The sequence below is a fragment of the Daphnia magna genome, linkage group LG2 (assembly GCF_020631705.1).
Source record: "Daphnia magna isolate NIES linkage group LG2, ASM2063170v1.1, whole genome shotgun sequence".
Classification (NCBI taxonomy): domain Eukaryota; kingdom Metazoa; phylum Arthropoda; class Branchiopoda; order Diplostraca; family Daphniidae; genus Daphnia; species Daphnia magna.
Window position 1 is genome coordinate 14,610,931 of NC_059183.1, and position 19,917 is coordinate 14,630,847.

Sequence of the window (19,917 nt, forward strand, 5' to 3'; positions counted from 1 at the left end):
CAACCCCTAGTCTGTTTCTCAGCAATTTGTCTTGCAACATCTTCGAACATTTTAATAGTGTAACCTTGGTATTGTCCAATCTTTTTATTGGCCTACAAGTGTTGCGGGCGGAGCACCCCCGGCAGAGGTCTGTACACAGAGCTTTAACAAACCTTGTCGTACATGTAATCTGAGTTAACTGTGGAGATAAAAGCGAGCAACGCTGGACGAGTCTCACACTGATAACAAACCAAGCGCTTGTGTACATAAACTTTTTTTTTCCATTTTTTTTTTTTCATTTTTTTTTTTTCATTTAAAACTATTAGTTTTGTTTGAACCCCACGGAAGTGTTGTACTTACGGCTTGTACTACATATGGTGTATGAGCTGGCAAACAGTTAGTCAGTGGACAGTGAGTGTAAAGTGCAGATCGCCCTCCGAAGCCGCTGCATTAAATTAGTAGTAACTATACAAAGGATGAAGGCAATGCTGACTTTAAAAGAAAACAACTAGGTAGGTGAAGGCTGGTCCCAATTTTCATTATTTTATTGCCATTATGACAGAAATTAAATGTAGAAAACCGACAGTATATCTGACTTCATTGGCGTGTCAGCGTATGGAACGCTCATTCACATTGTGATAACAACGATGACGAGTTTCCGATCACACATGTTTTTGTTGTTCTTTCGCCTGTTGCTATCGGATATGGTAATTGATATTCAGATCCCTGGTGGGTGGCCTTTTAACCAGCCATCATTGTGGAAGTCGTTGATGAAGGGCATTCTACATCCTGAACTTTTGTTGATCCCGCCTGACCTTAGTCGACACCAAACAAAAAACAGCCCTCCCGATCGTTATTTCTGCCGGCGTTGATCCACTACTTTGTTTTATGTGTACAATGTCCTATTCTAGTACTTCGTCACCATTCAGCTGGGTTTCTTTTATGCATCAAAATGGGTTCGTGTTGTGCGTCATCGCAATATTATTGTGCGGCTTGTCGCATAGATGATGAAACACCAACTAGCCAAGTCTCCTGTAGGATAGACTCGTATTATCGGACGAAATAAAAACCGTTCATTGCTAAAAACACATCAAACAAGATATGAGGGTCGATATTGCCCTCCATGAAACATTTCCTTTTTTAAAAATAGCAGAGCAAGTGATGCACACAAGCTCGGACCGCACCCATTTTTCATCATTTCTCAAGGCGATATATCGACGCGCGCGCGCACATTTTCGTTTTATCCCCGCGTTTTAATAGCTCAGTACGTGTAGTCTACTGATCCATATATATCCGATAGCAATGCAAGTAATGGAATGTTTTTTTTAACCGTGTATAATTCCGCGTAGGAAAACATAGATGGTGTATAGCCGAACGGGCTTTAATATCAGCAAACATGGCCCCATTTGGAGGGCAAGGCTGGCAAGTCATTCGCTAAACAATTTAAAGTTTACAACCGACTTACAATAGGATGCGAAAAATTTCTTAAAAGTTCTTCGGGGACGTTCTTCTCTTGTTTATCGGACTTCCTGGAGGCATATTCGAACATTTGATAAGAGGGGCGTTCCGAGCAAACCTGAAGAGTTAAGTGGTTCGTGTACTTAACTCTTCTTTTATTTGTTTTGTCTGTTGTTTTTGTCAAACTACCTTGTTCACGAAGAGAGGGCATTTCGCCATGGCTCGGGAGGAGGAACGTATGCTCCGGTGTCTAATTTGAGACGCTAGCGCCATCACCAGTAAACTTTGCATCCGGCTGGTGAAAGAGAACATATCGTTTCGGATTTAAAATAACAAATTGTTGAACGAATCCCTTAAGACCCTAGTCAAGCCATAGTCTGTTATCAAGCTATTCTCGGTGAAAGCAAAAAGGAAAAAAAAAAAAAGAAAAACGTTGTCAAGGATTTTAGTTGAATTCCCGCGAGCTATGTTCTCAGAAAAAGGTTCAAATTTCCGCGCCGTCACCTTACATATAGAAAAAGAATAATGACTTTGAAAAAAAAAAGAACGAAATGGCTTCCAGTTGGTTGGATATGGAACGCAGGCGCGGCTTGTCATTGAAACTGATGCTGGCTTGGGCAAAGGGTCTCCCTATAACTTGTTGTGTGTAGTCACCGGATGGAACGCCTTCCATCCGGAGTCGATATCTTGCAAACAAAGTGGAAAGTTCCAGTTTGGTAAGCTTTGATCTTCTTTTCTTATTCTGTCATCTTTCGCAGAATGTTGGTGACTAACTGAATTGTCCAAGCGTCAAACACAACCAGCGGAAAGAAAATGGCCGCCGTCTCCATTCACAAGTGGACGGTCCGTTTCTTCTTTGTGTTTCTGATCTACCCATCAGCCAATGCTCGTGGAGGACACCTTGACTGGATAGAGTTGGCAGACGAGATCGTCCACCAGCAGTGGTGTGGCACAACTGATTATTGTGGTTTTCGCAATCAGTCGGATGATCCTGCGACAACAGAATCATCCACTAACGAAGGACTGCGCAAGATGACCGTACAAAAACCGAACGACATGAAAGAAAACCAGTCAGTTTACATTTGCCTTAGTTTTTACGCGTTCCATGATCGATGTTTAACAAAACATTTCCATTACAAACACTGAAAAAAAAAATACAAATAGATTTTTGAACACGGCATGCCATTGCGACGAGGAATGTGATAGTTATGGCGATTGTTGTTACGACGCGCTGCTGGCCAACATCCACACGGAGGTCAAGAATAACATCTCAGAAGAAGAGTTCGAGCAAAATTCATTGGCTTGTTTACCTCTCCGGTTCAAAGATAACGACTACAAGCTCGACGAAAAGGTAACATATACGCGTATTCACACTATGCGCGAGCTTTGAGATGTACACAACTACCGTGTCATCATGCATTGCGTAGGCGATCTTTCAACAACGTTTGTTTTGCCTTTGTATAGTTTTCGCCAAGGCTTTTTCTCTCTCTTTTGGCTATCCTGGTTTTTCCACTGACTCATTTTCAATTGTAATTTTCCGTGCAACAGTTCCATATTTACATGATTAACGCTTGCCCATCCACTTGGGTTGAAGACGATGACGAATCTCTACCGGCGTTATGCCGAAAAAGTCCTAATCGATTGGACTATACTCATCTGATTGATATACCCGTACTGTCTCTGGAAACCAATCGAACCTATGCCAATGTCTTCTGCGCCCGGTGTCACTCAGACGCTAACCGCCTGGCCAGCTGGAATGTTTCAGTCGAATGCGATGTTGATATCAACACGTACGTATTGTGAATGAAAATACGTGCTGACATACGTAACAAAATAAACAACCAGCTAACGTTTTTTTGTTTTTTTTTTTGTTTTTTTGTTTTTTTGTTTTTTGTCTTCTACTAATGCAGTTCCAACGCCACTAGGGCGCAAATGTTTCGCCCATCCAATTATCAGCCGGGATTGCGACAATGGGCGTTAGTGGTGAACGAAGACGATGGAGAAGATGAAAACGAAGACACTAGGACCACCATTCGATGCAATTTAGTGGTCGATGAATTCCGAAACTTCATGAATTATCTTAAGGCACTAAAACAAAAATGAGTTTATTTTTTTCATTGAACCCTACATCGAATAACCGATTTGCCTGATTTTGCCCATTTTCATAGTCGACGGGTAGCAGGAGATGCATACCAAGAATTGAAAGTTGCGCCGAAGACTGGACCGATACCTCTGACGAAATCAAATGTCAGTCTTATACCTTTCTTGTCCAGGAAAAGCATCCATCCGGATACACCAAACCGGTAGACACCATCGTATAAAATGTAACATGCAAAACGCATCACGTATGAAACTAAAATTGGCTTTTGTTCCACTGTTCCAGCGAGTGTACAAGAATCCTCACTGCGCCAAGTGCAACCATATCCCGCATAATGAAACCGATTGCTTTTTCACGCAGCAAACGATCGATAAATTCCGCGTTGCACTGGGGAACCGTAATCGCTATTCGTTTTCGATGTTGATCGATTTTGATTTCGGCGGCGGTGCAGGCGGAAAGGTGGATCATGTTTGCGGACCAAACGAAATCTTTGACCGATTTCGCGATCGCTGTCACGCTGTTGTCTGCGGAGCGACGTTCGTCAACGAAGCAGGTACTTGCGTACGCAAGTTTGAACTGGAAAACAACTGGCCAACAGCTGGAACTTGGCTGAATTCCTCATGCCAGCGTGTGATTCTAATGGAGAACGTGGACTACATCCAACTGGAAAACGGTTCCCTCATTTTGAAGGCTAATGGTAAGACCCTGCAGCCGGAAGAATACGAACCGAGCCCAGGAGGACAAAACGTCACCATATGTGCGGACGACGATCAAGCGGACACTTATTTTAAATATTCGGCTGGCCAGCGTTACTTGTCTGATATCTGTCTAGCCATCAGCGTCTGCTGCCTCGCCCTTCACATCGCTATTCACATCGCCCTGCCCAAATTGCGCAATTTGCCCGGTAAAAATTTACTTTCATTGTCTTGCGCCCTGTTCGTGGCCCAGTTACTCTTCTTGACGGGCATCGGACTGCGTGACGTCGTCGGGTACGGTTGGTGCGCCTTCCTGGGAGTGGCGACGCACTGGTTTTACCTGGCCGCTTTCTTCTGGATGAACATCATGGGATTCGACATCTGCCGCACATTCACCGGGTCGTTGACCCGCAATCGCGGAATGCCAGGTCGTGGCCAGCGATCGACTTTCATATTCTACTCGTTGTACGCCTGGGGTTTCCCAACCGCCATCGTGTCCCTGGGCCTGATGCTGGACTTTACCGATTTGGTGGATGATTACGCACCTGAATACGGCTATCGAGTTTGCTGGATCTCAAACAAGGCCGGACTGGGTGTGTTTTTCGTCTTGCCCGTCGCTGTTCTGCTGCTGGAAAACTTGATCCTCTTCAGTTTGACTGTTTTCTCCATCATCAAACAGAGACAAGCTGCTCAGTTCGCAGTTGAGAAAAATCAATCGTATCGGGCTGCGAATGAGGCCAAAACTATGACGGAAAGGCTTCAACCTCCGTCCGGTCCATCGGCTCCGCTCCGTCGCAATAGCGCTGTGAACAACAAGCAGCAAATTCGCTTCATCCTTTACATTAAACTGGGACTGATTATGGGACTCGGCTGGATCTTTGGCTTCGTGGCAGCGCTGGCCAAAATGCCCGTACTTTGGTATCCGTTCATCCTGTTCAACGCTTTACAAGGCGCGTTCATTTTCGTCGCTTTTTGCTGTAAGCGCAAAATCTACTTCATGGTGTACAAATGGGCCACCAAGCGACCTCATCCATCTGACTCTTCGTCCAGCAGTCGGGCCACTGCTAGCACCAACAAACCTAGCATCAGCACTCACAAGTCGAGCATCGCCACGCCTAGTAGTACCACGGCCGAATTTGAAAGTCAATCCAATCGGCTCAGCGTCGTCCAACGGGATAACCAACCTCCGGTCCGTCAATCCTATTCTCAGCATAGTTAATGCTAAAGGAATTTAAAAAAAAACCAAAAAAAATCAAATACAAGAATGGAAAATTAACCGCTATACTGAATGAAACTTCTAATGTAACAGCATCTCACTCAGCTGATGATCTTCTCTTCGCAAATCTTTTATCTCTTTTATTTCTCTATTATTGAATGGCACTGCATGATGGGCGACAAGCTGACGATGCTGGGTCAGTGAAGATCTCGCTTAATATGCCCGTTCAGTGATGGACGATGAAGCTGTAATCAACTATTTGTTTATCAGTAGAAATAAATTTGTAACGATTGTCTTGTTTGCGCAGCCTTCGCTATCGGCTGAACGTCTTTTGCCGCAGATGACTGCCGTCGAGATTGTACGTCGCTGGGTCACTTCGGCTTCGCCGATCAGCCGGGCCAAACGAAATCTGCCTCGCGTTGTCGTCACCAAACATTTCGTCAACGATGACGAATTTCATCAGTATCCGTTTGCCAACAAGGAAAGCCTCACATCTCACCTTTTTGTTCAGAATAATAATCCCTCAGCGTCGCTTAAGTCCTGACAACTCATCACCCGCCATTCAACCAACTGATTTTTCTTTCAATCAAGAAGGGATGGTAATCCATTCAAGTCGGAGACGTTTGACGAAGGCAGGGTCACGGAGTCAGTGTTAAGTGTTTATCGTCCATATTATCGAATGAAAAACAGACGTTTCTCTTTTCAATGTTCAGCATTGCACGCGTTTGCATTATGTTATCACGATTTTTTCCACAAATTATCACGTACACGAAATGTTACCTTCAATGTTTGGCTATATAGTATACAATGCGTTTAAAACTATTGTCAGGAAAAGTTATTAGAAATACTTTATGGAGATGGGAAGCTTGCCAAGGGGTCTGTTTACATTTACGAGAGAGGTCCTAATGAGTAAACAGAAAAACGATGCACTAGACAGGCCTCAAAAATAGCTATTTTGTGTGGTCTACCTTCAAAAAACGGACTGCTTGTGTATACATCTATACCGATGAGCTATACTTGGTAAACAGTAACGAATTTTACGTTACTACGCCGTTATTGTTGCCCAACAGTTAATTTGCAAATCTTGTCAATTAAAAGTCGTCTGTCTTTTGTCTTGCGTCTGCCAAAGAATTGGTTCGAAGAGACGCGGACTACACGTTACGTTCGGTACGCGGTGACAAGAAGATCGCATAAAATTTTTTATTTTGATTGTACATTAAAGATTTATATGAGGTCCCAACGAGACTCGAACTCGTGATCTCCTGCTTACTAGGCAGGCGCTTTGCCATCTAAGCCATGAGACCGCGTGAAATTAATCCCGCTATAAAAATAAAATCGTGAAACGTGAGGAGTAATCGGTGGAATAATAACTAGATTTGCCATATTCAAGATGATACTATCATGGGTCCTTATAGGATTGGGACAATTACATAGGTAAGTATGGTGTGATACATCTTCGTCCATTTAAAATATTGTCCATCGTATTCGAAATTGTGTAGAACTGTTTTAAATACTGATCAAGACTAGAAGGTGTCTCTGCAAAAGACAAAAGCAGGGATTATCTCGGGTCTTATATTCTGAATTTTCAGAATTATCCTGAGAACCGATTGGAACTTCATCTTGTAATCTCTAATGAAGCACTTGCAAATAAAATAGTAATTTTATGAGGTCCCAACGAGACTCGAACTCGTGATCTCCTGCTTACTAGGCAGGCGCTTTGCCATCTAAGCCATGAGACCGCGTGAACGTAGTTCTGCTATTCAAAAAAATCGTGAAACGTGAACGGGAATCGGACTAGACAAATAACTCAATGTGCCATATTCAAGATGATGCCTTTATGTGTCCTTATAGGGTTGGGACAATTATATAGGGTGTGATACGCCTTCGTCCATTTGAAATATTGTCCTTCGTGTTCTAAAATGTTTAACTGTTTTAAATATCGATCGAGGTTAGAAGGTGTCTCTGTAAAAAGTAAAAGCAGGGATTTATCTCGGTTCTTATCTTCAGGATTTTAGATTTATCTCGAACACTGATTGATAGTCAGTTAATCTCTTTCCGGAGCATTAAATAATCAAAATTTTAATCTACACAGGTCCCAACGAGACTCGAACTCGTGATCTCCTGCTTACTAGGCAGGCGCTTTGCCATCTAAGCCATGAGACCTCCTGTAATAACATTGCACCTATATAATTTTAAAGCCGTACTCATCATTTGACAAACATTCGTTACATTCGTTAACAGAAAACATCGTGAAACAAATATATTAAGCTGAAAAAAGAAAACATTACTGCTTTTAAATTACGTGCGTTTTAATAGCTCTGTCTAAAAAATGATATCGATTAAGCGCTTTTTGTGCGTACTTTGGCACATCCATTTCTGCCCAGACATCTTTTCAGGAAAAAAAAAAAAAAAATAAAATAGTTATGGCCAAAATCGGTTCAGCCCACCATGCTGGACCAATCCCTTCTCTATTTATTTCAAAGGGATACAGCTATAAACGTTTAAATTATGTTTACAAAAAATTGCACGATTCTAGACGCGCCATCCGGGAATAAGTCTCGACGCTTCAGTGGCCATCCATCACCCTACTCGAATTCGAAATGCTCTTGTAGATAGCTGTGCTTGAGTTTCAGCTGGTTGAACGTAATAGTGGTGAATGCTCACATAGTAGTAGATCATATTGCAAAAATTTCGTTTCACACTGACAAACACTTGAGTTGGATACATTAGAGAAAAAAAAAGAACTCATTGAACTAACAAGTTCGTCTATTGAGCGGCTTCCGCTTTTGCCCAGCAGAGCAACAGGAGGTACTCCAATTAGCCGCGAAGTATAAAAACAGCTGGATGGAAAGACATTCGTCACTTTACTCAACAAGTGAAAAAAGATTAACAAGAAAAAAGCTAAAAGAAAATGGCTGAACATTGCTTTGACATCAATCAATTTCCTGCCAGATAACTTGATGAGCTAGTGAAGCTCAACATGTCTTATTTCGCCATTAGTGTGATCGAAAGTCCAACTTCCAGGAAATGGAATCTAAGACGTTCGGCAAGCTGTTCCATCACTTCCAGATAATGCGGACGTAATTGAATGATTCATGGCCGTAAGTTCTACGCCGTAGTTTTGTTAAAGGTCACCGAAAGACGTTGCTGTTTAGCTAGCAGGAAAGATATTATCCCTCTTCGCCGCTCACGCAAATCAATTTCAGAGGAACGACATAAACCAGGCCCAACGCTCCAAGGAAACACGACGTCAATTGAACTAAAAAACAACAAAAAAACAGCAGTGGCTGGCCGCTTAACAACGAGCATTTTCGTGATAGCGCAAGTGAAGAAGGGAGGACAAACCATATATACAAGAATTCAAGAGCGCAGATCTAAAACAGGCGCCCAGAACAACCAATGCTAGCAACGTCTGGCCGAACGCTAGAAATATCTAATACGGTCGGCCACCAGTGTTTCGCCAACCTCCGACAACGGAAGAATGGCCAAACGCATTCGTCAATTGGTGTGGACTATTCTATCGCTTTTTGTGCTCTCCTTCTGGGTGAACGTGTCCATGTTGATCGAGTGGTCGTCGTTAACCGACAACATAGGCATCGAGGTGAACAGATGTCATCAGCAAATGAATCTCTGTCGACATCGATACCCGCTTCTTCAAGACCCGACCGTTCACTCTGCTGGCACCATGTTTACTGGACCCGACTGGAACACAAGCGCCGTCGGTGACGACGCCGATTCGTCAGTATCGACAATTCTCTGTTTGATTTGCTTCGGCACAACAAACTCGAAGAATTCGTAGCAGTTCAAAAGAATTGTTTCTATTCGCAGATTCGGCCGATGTCGTTGCGACGTTGATTGCGCCCTCTACGGCGACTGCTGTGCGGATGCGGCGGACGTGTACGACAGTGATCCAAAGGGTAGTCTTTCATCTCCATGGACGTGTTTACCTATGGCTACGGAGACGGATCGCTACACGTCCAGCCAAAAAGTAAGTTTTTGTTTTTACTTGCCACCGTTTTATTTATTTAGCTTGACTCCCTTTTTTTTCCCACCCGTCGGTGGCAATAGCTATTTCCGTTTTTTTTTTTCTTCCTTCTTTCTTTTCGGTACTTTCAAACGTGCCGGAATAAACAAGCTTTCGTCGAAGCCTCTTATGTAAACATAAATGCTAGTGAAATCCCAGCGCCTTTCGAAATCCGGCAACTCAATACACACCGATCCGTAGGGACGGGGCAACATTTATTGTTTTCTTTTGGGTAACAGCGAACGATATCCAGAAAACCAAAATTTTGAAAAGCGGATTGAACAGTTGGTTTTCCATTACTGGCTATGTTATGTTTTAAAGAAAATTGACGAACGATCACCTCGCATATAGTTTTACATGTACATGATCGGCAGTTGTCCGATGGATTCGACCAAGGACGACGATTCTGTGGCCGCGTTGTGTCATCGACGGATGGATACGGAATCCAGCCATCATCAATACTCTTACCTGATGGATATCCCCGTTTTATCGTTGGCCACCAACCGGACGTATGCCAATATTTACTGCGCGCAATGTCATTCCGATACGCGTCGTTTAGCGCCGTGGAACATATCCGTCCATTGCAACGATGATTATGACAAGTGATTTGGAATTTCTTTTTCAAAACGAAGGAAATGAAAGAATAACTCCAAAACTATTCACTTTTCAGTTTCAACGTGACCCGAGATCAGATGTTTCTCGACGAAAATTACCACCCGGGTACCAGGAGTTGGGTTTTACACCGAGGATATGTGACCATCAGTTGCGTCCTGACCATCGACCAGTTCAACCAACCCGCTAATTATCTAAAGGCAAATTCAATATCATCATTTAACCATTGCAGAGTTACTTTACCTTATCATAAAAGTACGTTCTTTTATATACAATCCCAGTCCGCTGGTGGCAGGCACTGCGTTCCAATCATGAACGATTGTTTATCTGACTGGCAAGACACTGCCGAAGGACGTCATTGCGACGTTTACACTCTCTATGTTGAAACTTCCGCTGTAGAGGTAATGACTCATCATTCTTCATTGCTGTTCCTTTGTAATCAATCTAATAAACAGGATGACGTTAAATCAAGGTTCCCAAGAATCCTCACTGTTCCGATCGCTCTCTACATTCTTTTTCGATCGTCATGGACTTCAAATTCGGAGGGATTCAAAGTAACGACGAGAAGACGTGTGGCCCTAACGAGATATTCGATGGCTTGCACGATAGTTGTCACGCAGTTACGTGTCATGCCGCATTTTCACAACAATCTCCTGGAATTTGCTCGCCACGTCAGCAGTCGCAGCAGGGCGCCGGCAATTCTTCGTTAAGCTTACGTTGTTCTAAAGTGACGCTAATCAAGGATGTTCATTACTACTCGCTGGGAAACGGAACTTTGGTGTTGAACGGCACGGGCGATACGCTGCGGCCAAGCGATTACGAACTGGGCCAGAACGGCATCATCCAAATATGCGAGAACGAATCGCTTGGCAGATTCTTGAATGAACTTAAAAACTATCTCAGATATTCTTACGCCCAACGTTATTTGTCAAACGTTTGCTTAACCATCAGCGTCATTTGTTTAGCGTTCCACATTGGCATCCATATCGCACTGCCAAAACTACGTAACGTGCCCGGCAAGAATTTGCTTTCGCTTTCGTGCACCCTCTTCCTTGGCCAGTTGCTCTTCCTGACAGGCGTTGGAGCCCGAAATTCGATCGGTTATGGCCCTTGTGCCGCAATAGCAGTCCTGATTCATTGGTCCCTCATGGCCGCCTTCTTCTGGATGAACATTATGGGTTTCGACATGTGTCGGACGTTTGCTGGATCGCAAATCAAACCCCATTTGCAGTTCCGCGCATCCGTCCAAAGAAGAAGGACTACATTTCGTTCTTATTCACTTTACGGCTGGAGTTGTCCGACTTTTATTGTAGCTATCGCAATGGTGGTCGATTTCACGGACATAACGGACGGCAGATGGGCGCCTAATTACGGAACTCATCAATGCTGGATATGCAATAAGAACGGATTGGGACTCTTCTTCATCTTACCGATGGCTGTCCTGCTAGCGGTGAACTTTATGTTCTTCTTGCTGACGGCTTGGTCGATCGTGAAACAATGGAGGGAGACGCAGTTTGCCATGCGCAAAAATCAAACGGGTCAACCATCAAATGCAATTGGCAATTTTTTGGATAGTCTCAAGTTGACTGACATGATCTATCATCGCAAAAGGAAGTCGTACGTGAGTCGTTTGCGCACGCGATTCTTCCTCTATGTCAAACTGGGCACGATTATGGGACTCGGTTGGGTCTCGGGTCTCATCGCTGCAATGGCCGACGTACCGGCGCTCTGGTATCCATTTATCCTGTTCAATACTCTACAAGGAACGTTTATATTCCTGGCTTTCGACTGCAAGCGTAAAGTCTATTACATGGTGTACGAGGTAATCACTAGACGGCCCCATCCGTCAAACTTGTCATCCAGCCATCGATGTTCCACCACAGCATCTACAAAGTTACAGGCAGCACGTCGCATATCGGTTCAAACACCACCAGCTATTTACAATAATCAAGAGTGTCAGAATGAGGCGGTATGACAGTAGAAGGATAAACAAACAAAGGTTAGACCAATCAAAGAAGCATTCTTTACCTGGGTTAATGCCTGATGGCAAGATAGGCCAAGCCCTATATCATGGTTACACACACTACAGAGGCCGATTCTCCGGAATATTTTTCCTTACAGAGCCGTGCCGGAATCCGAGCGAACACACTTCTTTTCGTGTTTCTTCTGAATTCAAGAGAACAAGACGGAATGATTCAGAAATTCTGATGGAAAACTGTTTCCCGGAGAGGTACATTTATTCCCGCGTTGAATTCTGGATGAATTTTTAGGTCAACTACTTAACTATACGCTGTGTCGTATAACATAATCAGCTATTTATGTGTTGAATTACAAGAGTGTATTGTTTTAAGATAAATAAATTATACTGATTTATCAATGTCATATCTTTTCATGAATGCGCCGTATTACTGGCGTTTGGATCTCTTAAAGATTGTGAGCGGTCAACGCTGAGTGTCAGTTTTGAACTGGAGCCTAAGATTTTCTAAGTGTCGTGCAGTCAACAAAAATGTGTGCTTAACAAACGACATACAGCTTCTCTGTCTGTTGCAACGTTATTGTGTCAAAATTGAACTTCCGAAAGCTCCGCCTTATAAGATTCAATTCAGAACGAACAAGCTGTTTAAACATGAACGTAAGGAATAGTTGCCTAAAATTGATTACCAATAGGTCCCAACGAGACTCGAACTCGTGATCTCCTGCTTACTAGGCAGGCGCTTTGCCATCTAAGCCATGAGACCTTGAGTGTGCGTGAGACCATCACAATAAATATCGTGAAACGTGAACGGGATTCAGTCGAATAATATCTTGATTTCCATAATTTTTTGAAAATGTCTTCATGCATCTTTATAGTTGGAACAAATTATACCATTACGTGACATGTGATATTTTATTTGGTAGTTAATGATATTGTTTTTTATCTTCTTCAGTGTGTAATGCTTTAAATACAGATTAAGATTAAACGTGTTTCTGTAAACGGTAAAACTATTGACTCATCTTGGTTATTCTCATCGGTGTTTCAGATTTATGTTGAGCAGTGATTGAAGCTTCGACAGACAATCTCTTAACAAAGCAATTGTAGCAAAATTAATGCAACGAAAGGTCCCAACGAGACTCGAACTCGTGATCTCCTGCTTACTAGGCAGGCGCTTTGCCATCTAAGCCATGAGACCGTGCAATGCGTAAAATTCCAACAAAAAAGAAATCATGTGTAATATTTTATTAAAATTTACTTGAATTTGCGACCCAACTACTTGCAAGAGCTCGGCCAACAGCAAGTAGTCTATCTTTTCAAATTGTGAAGCTTCTCTCAGGTCTTACATATTCAAGTCTAAATGAGATCCAACTCATTGTATTATCTCCCGCTAACTCTCCAGCAAGAAAATCCCCTCATCCGAGTTTTGTTTTGGAAAAGAACGCGCATTGCCGATTTAGTGTATATTCTAGCCCGCATCTATGCAACACCGGTTCAATTGCTACAAATAGGAAGAAAACCACCACCAAAACTGTAATGGGCTAGACACAAACTGGGGTTTAAACGAATACTTCCAACATACGTATATCTTCCCAGAATGTTGCATTCGCGATCAAAATAGCTAATCGAGAGACCAAACACGAATGTAATCGACCAACATGTGACTGTCTTCCGGATTGCGGGTCCAGGTTGGGTACCATTGGTTCCTCGCCTGCCAGAAGGGTTTCATCTGCACAGTGTCTGCCGTGCTCCACGGCTTAGGAGTTACAGCTCCTTGGTCATTATAATTGAGACAGCGATCAGGGAAATAGTCACCTCCAGCCGCCACCTTGAAGATGAAATGGAACTATCCGACATCAAAAGTATATCTGGTTAGTTTTGTCCCATTGAATTCTTTCGTTTTGTAGAAGTTGGGGATTAAAATTCACATACTCGTTTATCGAAGGGGGCCATGATTGTGCCGTTTTGCCAAATATTTGTGCCGCTGGAACCGCCCAATTTCCAGAAGCCGCCAGCAGGAGGATATACGGATCCGACCACTTCACCGTCTATGAGTAAAACAATGCCAGTCGGTAGCCAGCGCAAACCGTAAGTATGAAACTCAGTTGCAAATGAGCCGTTCGTTAGAAACCTGAAATGTAGTACAACGAAGAGAATCCAGTCATTGAAACAATTATAGGTTCAATACAAATAAAAAATGCAAACTTACTTTGACCATCTGGTTTTGGCGTACTTGTCTGCCTTATTGCTGGGTCCCCAATGCAACGTCGAATTGGCTCGTCGGTTGCCGCTTATGTATCCATCACACTCCATTTTGTCATTTCATCGGATCTCGACCATATCGATTTCGCCCGACCTCGGCCAATCTCCGTAATCATAATCAGTCGGTAACATCCACAAAGCTTAAAGCACACGACAAAAGCAGTGAAATCAATGAAGAATGAAAGATTATATAGCATCTACTTACATGGCCAAAGCCAATCTCCTCGCGAGAGTTTTGCTCGAATTTCAACAGTTCCGTAGGTGAAACTGAAAGAATTGATGGTTCTTATCCTTGCCGACTGGATCGGGTTGATGATGTCTCCGTTAAGTCCACCTTTCCTGAATGATTTCCAGATGCAATTCAACATGTGAGTAGACTATATGATGCACAACGTTTGTATTAAAAGAAAACTGCAAACCTGACGCAGCTGCTGGTAAAGTTTTCGGGACCGATAAAGTTGCATCCTTCCGCTGTTAAGTTAAGTGTGCCGTTATACAAGAAAGATTCGCTAAACCGGTCCGCCGTGAATGTTGGGACAATATGTAATATTCCGTCTTTGACATAGCTTTGATAAAAAAATAATAATAATAACAGTTCTTTAGCACACGAACAACAGTTGACGTGTTAAACGTTTAAGATATGTACCTATTTTCAGTGCGGTTCGTGTAGTACTGGAATTGACTTTGGCCCCCACGCCAGGCCGTGATCAAATGCTGCCAAGTCGACCTGTTGAAAGTGTCGAAATTGTCTTCGAAAATCAAAGTGGGTACTGCTGTGGCTACCGAAATTTGATCCGAGAAGAGTGAAAACAGCAGTGCCAGCACGGTGATCCGAAGTGAAGCAGAGACTGGCGTTCTGCCATTGCATTGCAGAGCCATTTCGAAACTTGCGAGAGTTGCGACGAGCCTGGTAAAAACTGGTTTCCCGACTAACTTATATACACGCTATTTTTCGGATGTTGTGCAGTATCTGCAGTTCGATCATGACGCAGATTTAGTATGAAAACACTGTCATAACTTTGCCTGTTTGGTCAGCGAGTACGACATAAAATTCTTGTAAACAGGTTTTCAAAGGCCATATTTCATATTGCGTTTTGAACGGATTGTAATAGCCGACGTAGCTTGTATAATATTACAGAATAGCGTGACAATGCTTAATATCCAGACAATTTGCTTGTTCCATTTTTTTTTTTTTTTCATACTCGACTACTGTATTATTCGGAAAACATATGGCAACAGACTGCGTAAACCTCGACGCACATCTGTCTATCACAGGTGCTACTTCGACACGGTTGCAATGAACTATAAGTAAACTGTGCTCTCGTATAAGTAACCCGAAGTAACCATATGAACTATAACAACCCCCCCGAACAACCCGCATGCCGCAATGCGTTTCACGTCCACAGCTAACGTCCGGGACCATAGGAGACATACCCATCACAGGGTGTGCTATAACTGAATAACAAACAATTTGTATCCTAGATTGAAAAATAAACGAGAAACACCTGAGCACAGTGTGCTGGCGAGATTTAGTGTTCCCTTTTGAGGCTTTGGGTAGGGAAACGGGAACATAATTTCTCTAATGTTTCAATGACTTCATCACGGCAACTTTTGTAACCACTGACAGATAATTTTAGGTTGCATTTGAGATAATTTAGTTTTCGCAGATAATATCTCCAGTGGCGCAGTTGGTTAGCGCAAGGTACTTATACGACAGTATTATCTAATGCGTTAAATTGAAGAAATGCCGAGGTCGCGAGTTCGACCCTCGCCTGGAGAATGTCCTTTTCGATTATTTAGATGCTTACATTATCAAGTGACTACTATTTAAAATTACATTAGGAAATTGTTTGTCCGTTGACACTATGCAGGGTCTGGGAAGAATAGGAGCAACGTTCTTCAGGTTACAGATGCTGAAACGTTGCTCAACATTCGATGTGTTAGTGGAATCTACATACATGCTAGTTTGAGAAGGAAAGTTTTTATTAGCTGGGTTATCTATTGAATACGTGGTGTCTTATAGGATAAAATATGGTTACGTTCGGTTGAAATTTCATGCCCATGCCTGAAAAAATACATTTGATAACAAACATATCTTGCGGGATGTTTGTCAAACACGTATTTTTCGCCTTCTATTTGTTTGCTAGCAACGTTGCTTATCATTACCTTCATAATAAAATAAGTAGATACCTCTGATATCAGAACGCGTCCAGTAGAAGACGATGCAGAAAGCCGTTCACGAAGGAAAGGACAAATTATTCACGTCACTTGACTCGGTCAGTGCTAATTTTTGGTTCTAGAAGAAAAAGTGAACGGCCATTTTCCCAAGAGCACAAAATGTCGTCCTCTGTGGCTGACGACTCTGGGAGCATTGCTACGACTATTAGCCGAAACACACCAGGGCGCAGTACCGAAGAGAACGTATCCAGTAGAGCCGAACAAGAGGAAAGAGCCGTTGCATCGGGAGGAGAGGCACCGCTGACTAATGCACCAATTGGTATTTCTCAGTTCAATTCGGTTTTATTTTAATTAGAGATAGCTAACGTACATTTGATCAGGTAAATGCTCTCATTGTTGTTTTGTATGTTCCGTAGATGGAGGAAGAGAACCGGTGCGCGAAGGAAGTAAGCTTTTCCGCGTTAAAACTGGAATCGGCGTTGGCCAATATCGGTGTCTTCCCGAATATTCTCAGGAAAAACAGAAAAAAAAGAAGAAGAGAGATTTCTATAAGGGTTTCTACAACTGCGATATTCCAGTTGCCATCGTAAAGACACTCATACCTATAGATAGTGACCCAACTAAACTGCAAAAAGAAGGGAAGAAGAAAGAAAAGATTAAAAACGCGAGGAAAGAGAGTGAACGAGAGTTTCGAATACTGAAAGAGCTGGAGGTCCATGAAAATTTCATACGCTATTTTGGTCGCGAGGTGGATCAGAAACAGGAATTCGTGTACGGTTTTCTATATACTCGTTGTTTATTCTCCTGCATTTTGCTTCGCCTAGTAAACTTTTAAAATTATATGCACAGGTACCTTGCAACAGAACTCTGTCTGTGTTCTGTGGAAGATCTTTTAGATCCAGCTCTCGAAAAGGAAATTTCGATGAAAAAAGAAATTTTGGATGAGTTGCAAGCGAAAGAAATCCTGCGCCAGGCAACAAGAGGGCTCAATTACTTACACCAGAACAACTTTATCCACCGCAACATCAAGCCCAATAACTTTCTAATTCAGGAAGTCAATAAGACAGGCGGCAGCTCTTGCCGATTTGTGGTTAAAATAACTGACTTTCGTCTGACCAGGAAACGTGATCCTTCTACAAAAGAATTTCTATCAGGATCTGCTGCATCACAAGGATGGGAGGCACCGGAAAGCAGAAACCAGGAAAAGGAGCTCAGTACAAAATTGGATGTCTTTATTCTCGGTTGTTTCTATCACTATGTCATGATTGCACTGTCGGAGAATGGAGTCAACATGACAAAGCCCAGACATCCATTCGGAGACCGTGAACTTCTGCGTCCGGAAAACATTACCAACAAAAATTATTCCGTCTATGAAGGGAAACTTCCATTCGTTCCCAATAGCAAGAACGAGGGCGAGAAACAAGTGGCAAAGCTTATCACGTCTATGTTGAAGTTCAACGAGGATGACCGTCCAACATTACAACAAGTTCTTGAAAATAAATATTTCAAACCTACCGAAAATTACAAGATATATGATCATGTTAAAACCGGCCTTTGTGTTATCTTCAACCAGCAAAAGTTTGAAGATCCAAAAGAGGTAGCAAGGAAACTCTTACCTGTGAAATAGGCCTACTGTTTTTATTCACGTTTATGCCGTTTTTTTTTTTATTTTTTCTAGTTTCGCGAAGGGAGTGAGATGGACCGAGATATGCTAATGAATACCTTTCAAAAACTGGGTTTCGACATCGATGTTCATGAAAATCTAGATTCGTTTGAGTTGAAATCTGAAATCAACAATCTGGCCAAAAGAGATTTCAAGGATTATGGTTGCCTCGTGGTCTGCCTTTTGTCTCATGGAATTGAGAACGCAATCCAATGCTACGATCGTAGATACGTTAACACAAATGAACTTAAGTACGAGTTCTCTTTGGATAATTGCCCCAGCCTCTATGGCAAACCGAAAATCTTCATCGTTCAGGCTTGTCAGGGAAGCCTGAGTCAGAGTGAAACGGGAATAGTTGCTCCACCCGCCAATCCAGCATCCTTCTTTTCAAAGTTGATACCTGCTCCTGTTATACTCTACCAGCATTTTACCGGTTTGTAACTTAACTGTTTGTCTTCTTCAGCTCATCACAGAACAATTGAATGTTTTATTCCTGTTATTCAGGTGGTTTGGAATCATCACCTTCCACAGTTCAATTGAAAAACAAGGACGTAAAGCATACCTATAGCACAGAACAGTTGAAACAGATGAAAATTTCGTACTACTATCCTGGAAGGAATCCTCCGCTTATGGATTTCATAACAATCAATGCAACTCTACCTGGTTTCCTATGCTACCGACTAAACGAGGGTAGCTTTTTCATTCAAAGTCTCTGTGAGGCTTTGTCTCAAGAATATTTGGATAAAATACCGGATGAGTGTACACAACACCTGGAAGACTTATTAAGATGTGTCCAGGTTAAAATCAACGCATATTCAGAGAAATTTGAAAATAATTCAAATGAAGAGGAGAAAAACTGCTGGCAAACTATGACATGGGAAGTATGCCTGAGCAAACACATTCGATTTCGCAAAGGTGTAAAAAAGGGAAACTAAGAAGGGTAACTAAGGGTAACTAGAAGGGAAACTCCGTTATATCCTAAAGCCGTAGTTTGCTTGACTTGAAGGTTGGCATAAATATACCCAATACTAATTGATGGAAGATCCGAATCGTTCTTGATGAACTGTAGTCTAAACGTGTTGCAAGTGTTCCATAGTTTGTAGATTAATCTCTTGTTAGTTGTTTATTAGAATTAGTTGTTGTCAATACACTGCACACCTTGAATTCGATAGACACCTTCAATTTCATTAGATTTGCTATCGAACAAAATTCGTTTAAACAAACGATCCTAGGCCCACGATTATCCAAACCTGGCTTACAAAGCGAGAGAAACTAAAACAAAACCAATTCGACAATAACACACAACAACAATGCACCCAGCAATGAATCTTGGCCGTCTTACTCCCAATTTTAGTTTTGATACGTTCACCTGACTCTTTCTGGTGTATAAAAGTACCCAGCTTAACTGTTGCAAAATTTTTTTTTTTTTTGTATAGCTTTTTGTATTGCCTAAACCCTCAAACGAGCAATTGAATCCATTCGTTCTTCTTGTAAGCATGTGTTCTAGCTATGAATTTCTTATTTCGATTGGGTTCAGCATTTCTGACCTAGACAACAAGACACAGTCCTTATTTTGTTGTATCCAGTCTCATCATTCTAATTCGTGAAGCACCTAAAAAATTTTTTAAACGCGTTGTCATATAAAATCTCCAGTGGCGCAGTTGGTTAGCGCAAGGTACTTATATGACAGTAACTCGTTGTGCATAATAGACGAAGTAATGCCGAGGTCGCGAGTTCGAGCCTCGCCTGGAGAATAATGT

General features: G+C 42.4%; 4 protein-coding genes and 7 non-coding genes across 12 annotated transcripts; 5 read left to right on the forward strand and 6 right to left on the reverse strand.

Annotated features, from left to right (window-relative positions):
- The first annotated feature begins 311 nt into the window (after nucleotides 1-311).
- LOC116916633 lies at nucleotides 312-6,268 on the forward strand. The gene is made up of 8 exons (XM_032921910.2): nucleotides 312-491; nucleotides 2,196-2,507; nucleotides 2,602-2,788; nucleotides 2,986-3,227; nucleotides 3,348-3,522; nucleotides 3,606-3,740; nucleotides 3,821-5,419; nucleotides 5,754-6,268. Exons 2-8 carry the CDS (start codon nucleotides 2,251-2,253, stop codon nucleotides 5,988-5,990), a joined length of 2,832 nt encoding a protein of 943 aa, XP_032777801.2. The 5' UTR covers nucleotides 312-491; nucleotides 2,196-2,250; the 3' UTR covers nucleotides 5,991-6,268.
- A 409-nt stretch (nucleotides 6,269-6,677) lies between these two features.
- Nucleotides 6,678-6,750, reverse strand: Trnat-agu. The gene has a single exon. It is a non-coding gene; the product is annotated as a tRNA-Thr (tRNA).
- A 362-nt stretch (nucleotides 6,751-7,112) lies between these two features.
- Trnat-agu lies at nucleotides 7,113-7,185 on the reverse strand. The gene has a single exon. It is a non-coding gene; the product is annotated as a tRNA-Thr (tRNA).
- A 351-nt stretch (nucleotides 7,186-7,536) lies between these two features.
- On the reverse strand, nucleotides 7,537-7,609 carry Trnat-agu. The gene has a single exon. It is a non-coding gene; the product is annotated as a tRNA-Thr (tRNA).
- A 1,267-nt stretch (nucleotides 7,610-8,876) lies between these two features.
- LOC116916640 lies at nucleotides 8,877-12,459 on the forward strand. Of its 2 annotated transcripts, none has more exons than XM_032921921.2 (6): nucleotides 8,877-9,184; nucleotides 9,275-9,434; nucleotides 9,822-10,072; nucleotides 10,141-10,282; nucleotides 10,364-10,483; nucleotides 10,555-12,459. In XM_032921921.2, exons 1-6 carry the CDS (start codon nucleotides 8,928-8,930, stop codon nucleotides 12,055-12,057), a joined length of 2,433 nt encoding a protein of 810 aa, XP_032777812.2. In that variant the 5' UTR covers nucleotides 8,877-8,927; the 3' UTR covers nucleotides 12,058-12,459. The 2 variants fall into 2 exon arrangements, with proteins under 2 accessions (XP_032777812.2, XP_032777813.2); XM_032921922.2 differs by having other exon boundaries at nucleotides 9,044-9,184; nucleotides 9,845-10,072.
- A 288-nt stretch (nucleotides 12,460-12,747) lies between these two features.
- Nucleotides 12,748-12,820, reverse strand: Trnat-agu. Its single transcript has one exon. It is a non-coding gene; the product is annotated as a tRNA-Thr (tRNA).
- Nucleotides 12,821-13,179: 359 nt separating this feature from the next.
- Trnat-agu lies at nucleotides 13,180-13,252 on the reverse strand. Its single transcript has one exon. It is a non-coding gene; the product is annotated as a tRNA-Thr (tRNA).
- Nucleotides 13,253-13,502: 250 nt separating this feature from the next.
- On the reverse strand, nucleotides 13,503-15,257 carry LOC116916714 (beta-1,3-glucan-binding protein). The gene is given in 6 exon segments (XM_032922045.2): nucleotides 13,503-13,900; nucleotides 13,987-14,185; nucleotides 14,264-14,456; nucleotides 14,522-14,655; nucleotides 14,736-14,882; nucleotides 14,963-15,257. Coding segments are annotated over 6 exon segments (1,131 nt in total). The 5' UTR covers nucleotides 15,196-15,257; the 3' UTR covers nucleotides 13,503-13,675.
- Nucleotides 15,258-15,989: 732 nt separating this feature from the next.
- Trnai-uau lies at nucleotides 15,990-16,096 on the forward strand. The gene is made up of 2 exons: nucleotides 15,990-16,027; nucleotides 16,061-16,096. It is a non-coding gene; the product is annotated as a tRNA-Ile (tRNA).
- A 418-nt stretch (nucleotides 16,097-16,514) lies between these two features.
- Nucleotides 16,515-19,321, forward strand: LOC116934659 (calcium-dependent protein kinase 1). Its single transcript, XM_045169647.1, has 5 exons — nucleotides 16,515-16,813; nucleotides 16,911-17,265; nucleotides 17,344-18,091; nucleotides 18,173-18,590; nucleotides 18,662-19,321. Exons 1-5 carry the CDS (start codon nucleotides 16,654-16,656, stop codon nucleotides 19,090-19,092), a joined length of 2,112 nt encoding a protein of 703 aa, XP_045025582.1. The 5' UTR covers nucleotides 16,515-16,653; the 3' UTR covers nucleotides 19,093-19,321.
- Nucleotides 19,322-19,803: 482 nt separating this feature from the next.
- On the forward strand, nucleotides 19,804-19,911 carry Trnai-uau. The gene is made up of 2 exons: nucleotides 19,804-19,841; nucleotides 19,876-19,911. It is a non-coding gene; the product is annotated as a tRNA-Ile (tRNA).
- Nucleotides 19,912-19,917: the final 6 nt, after the last annotated feature.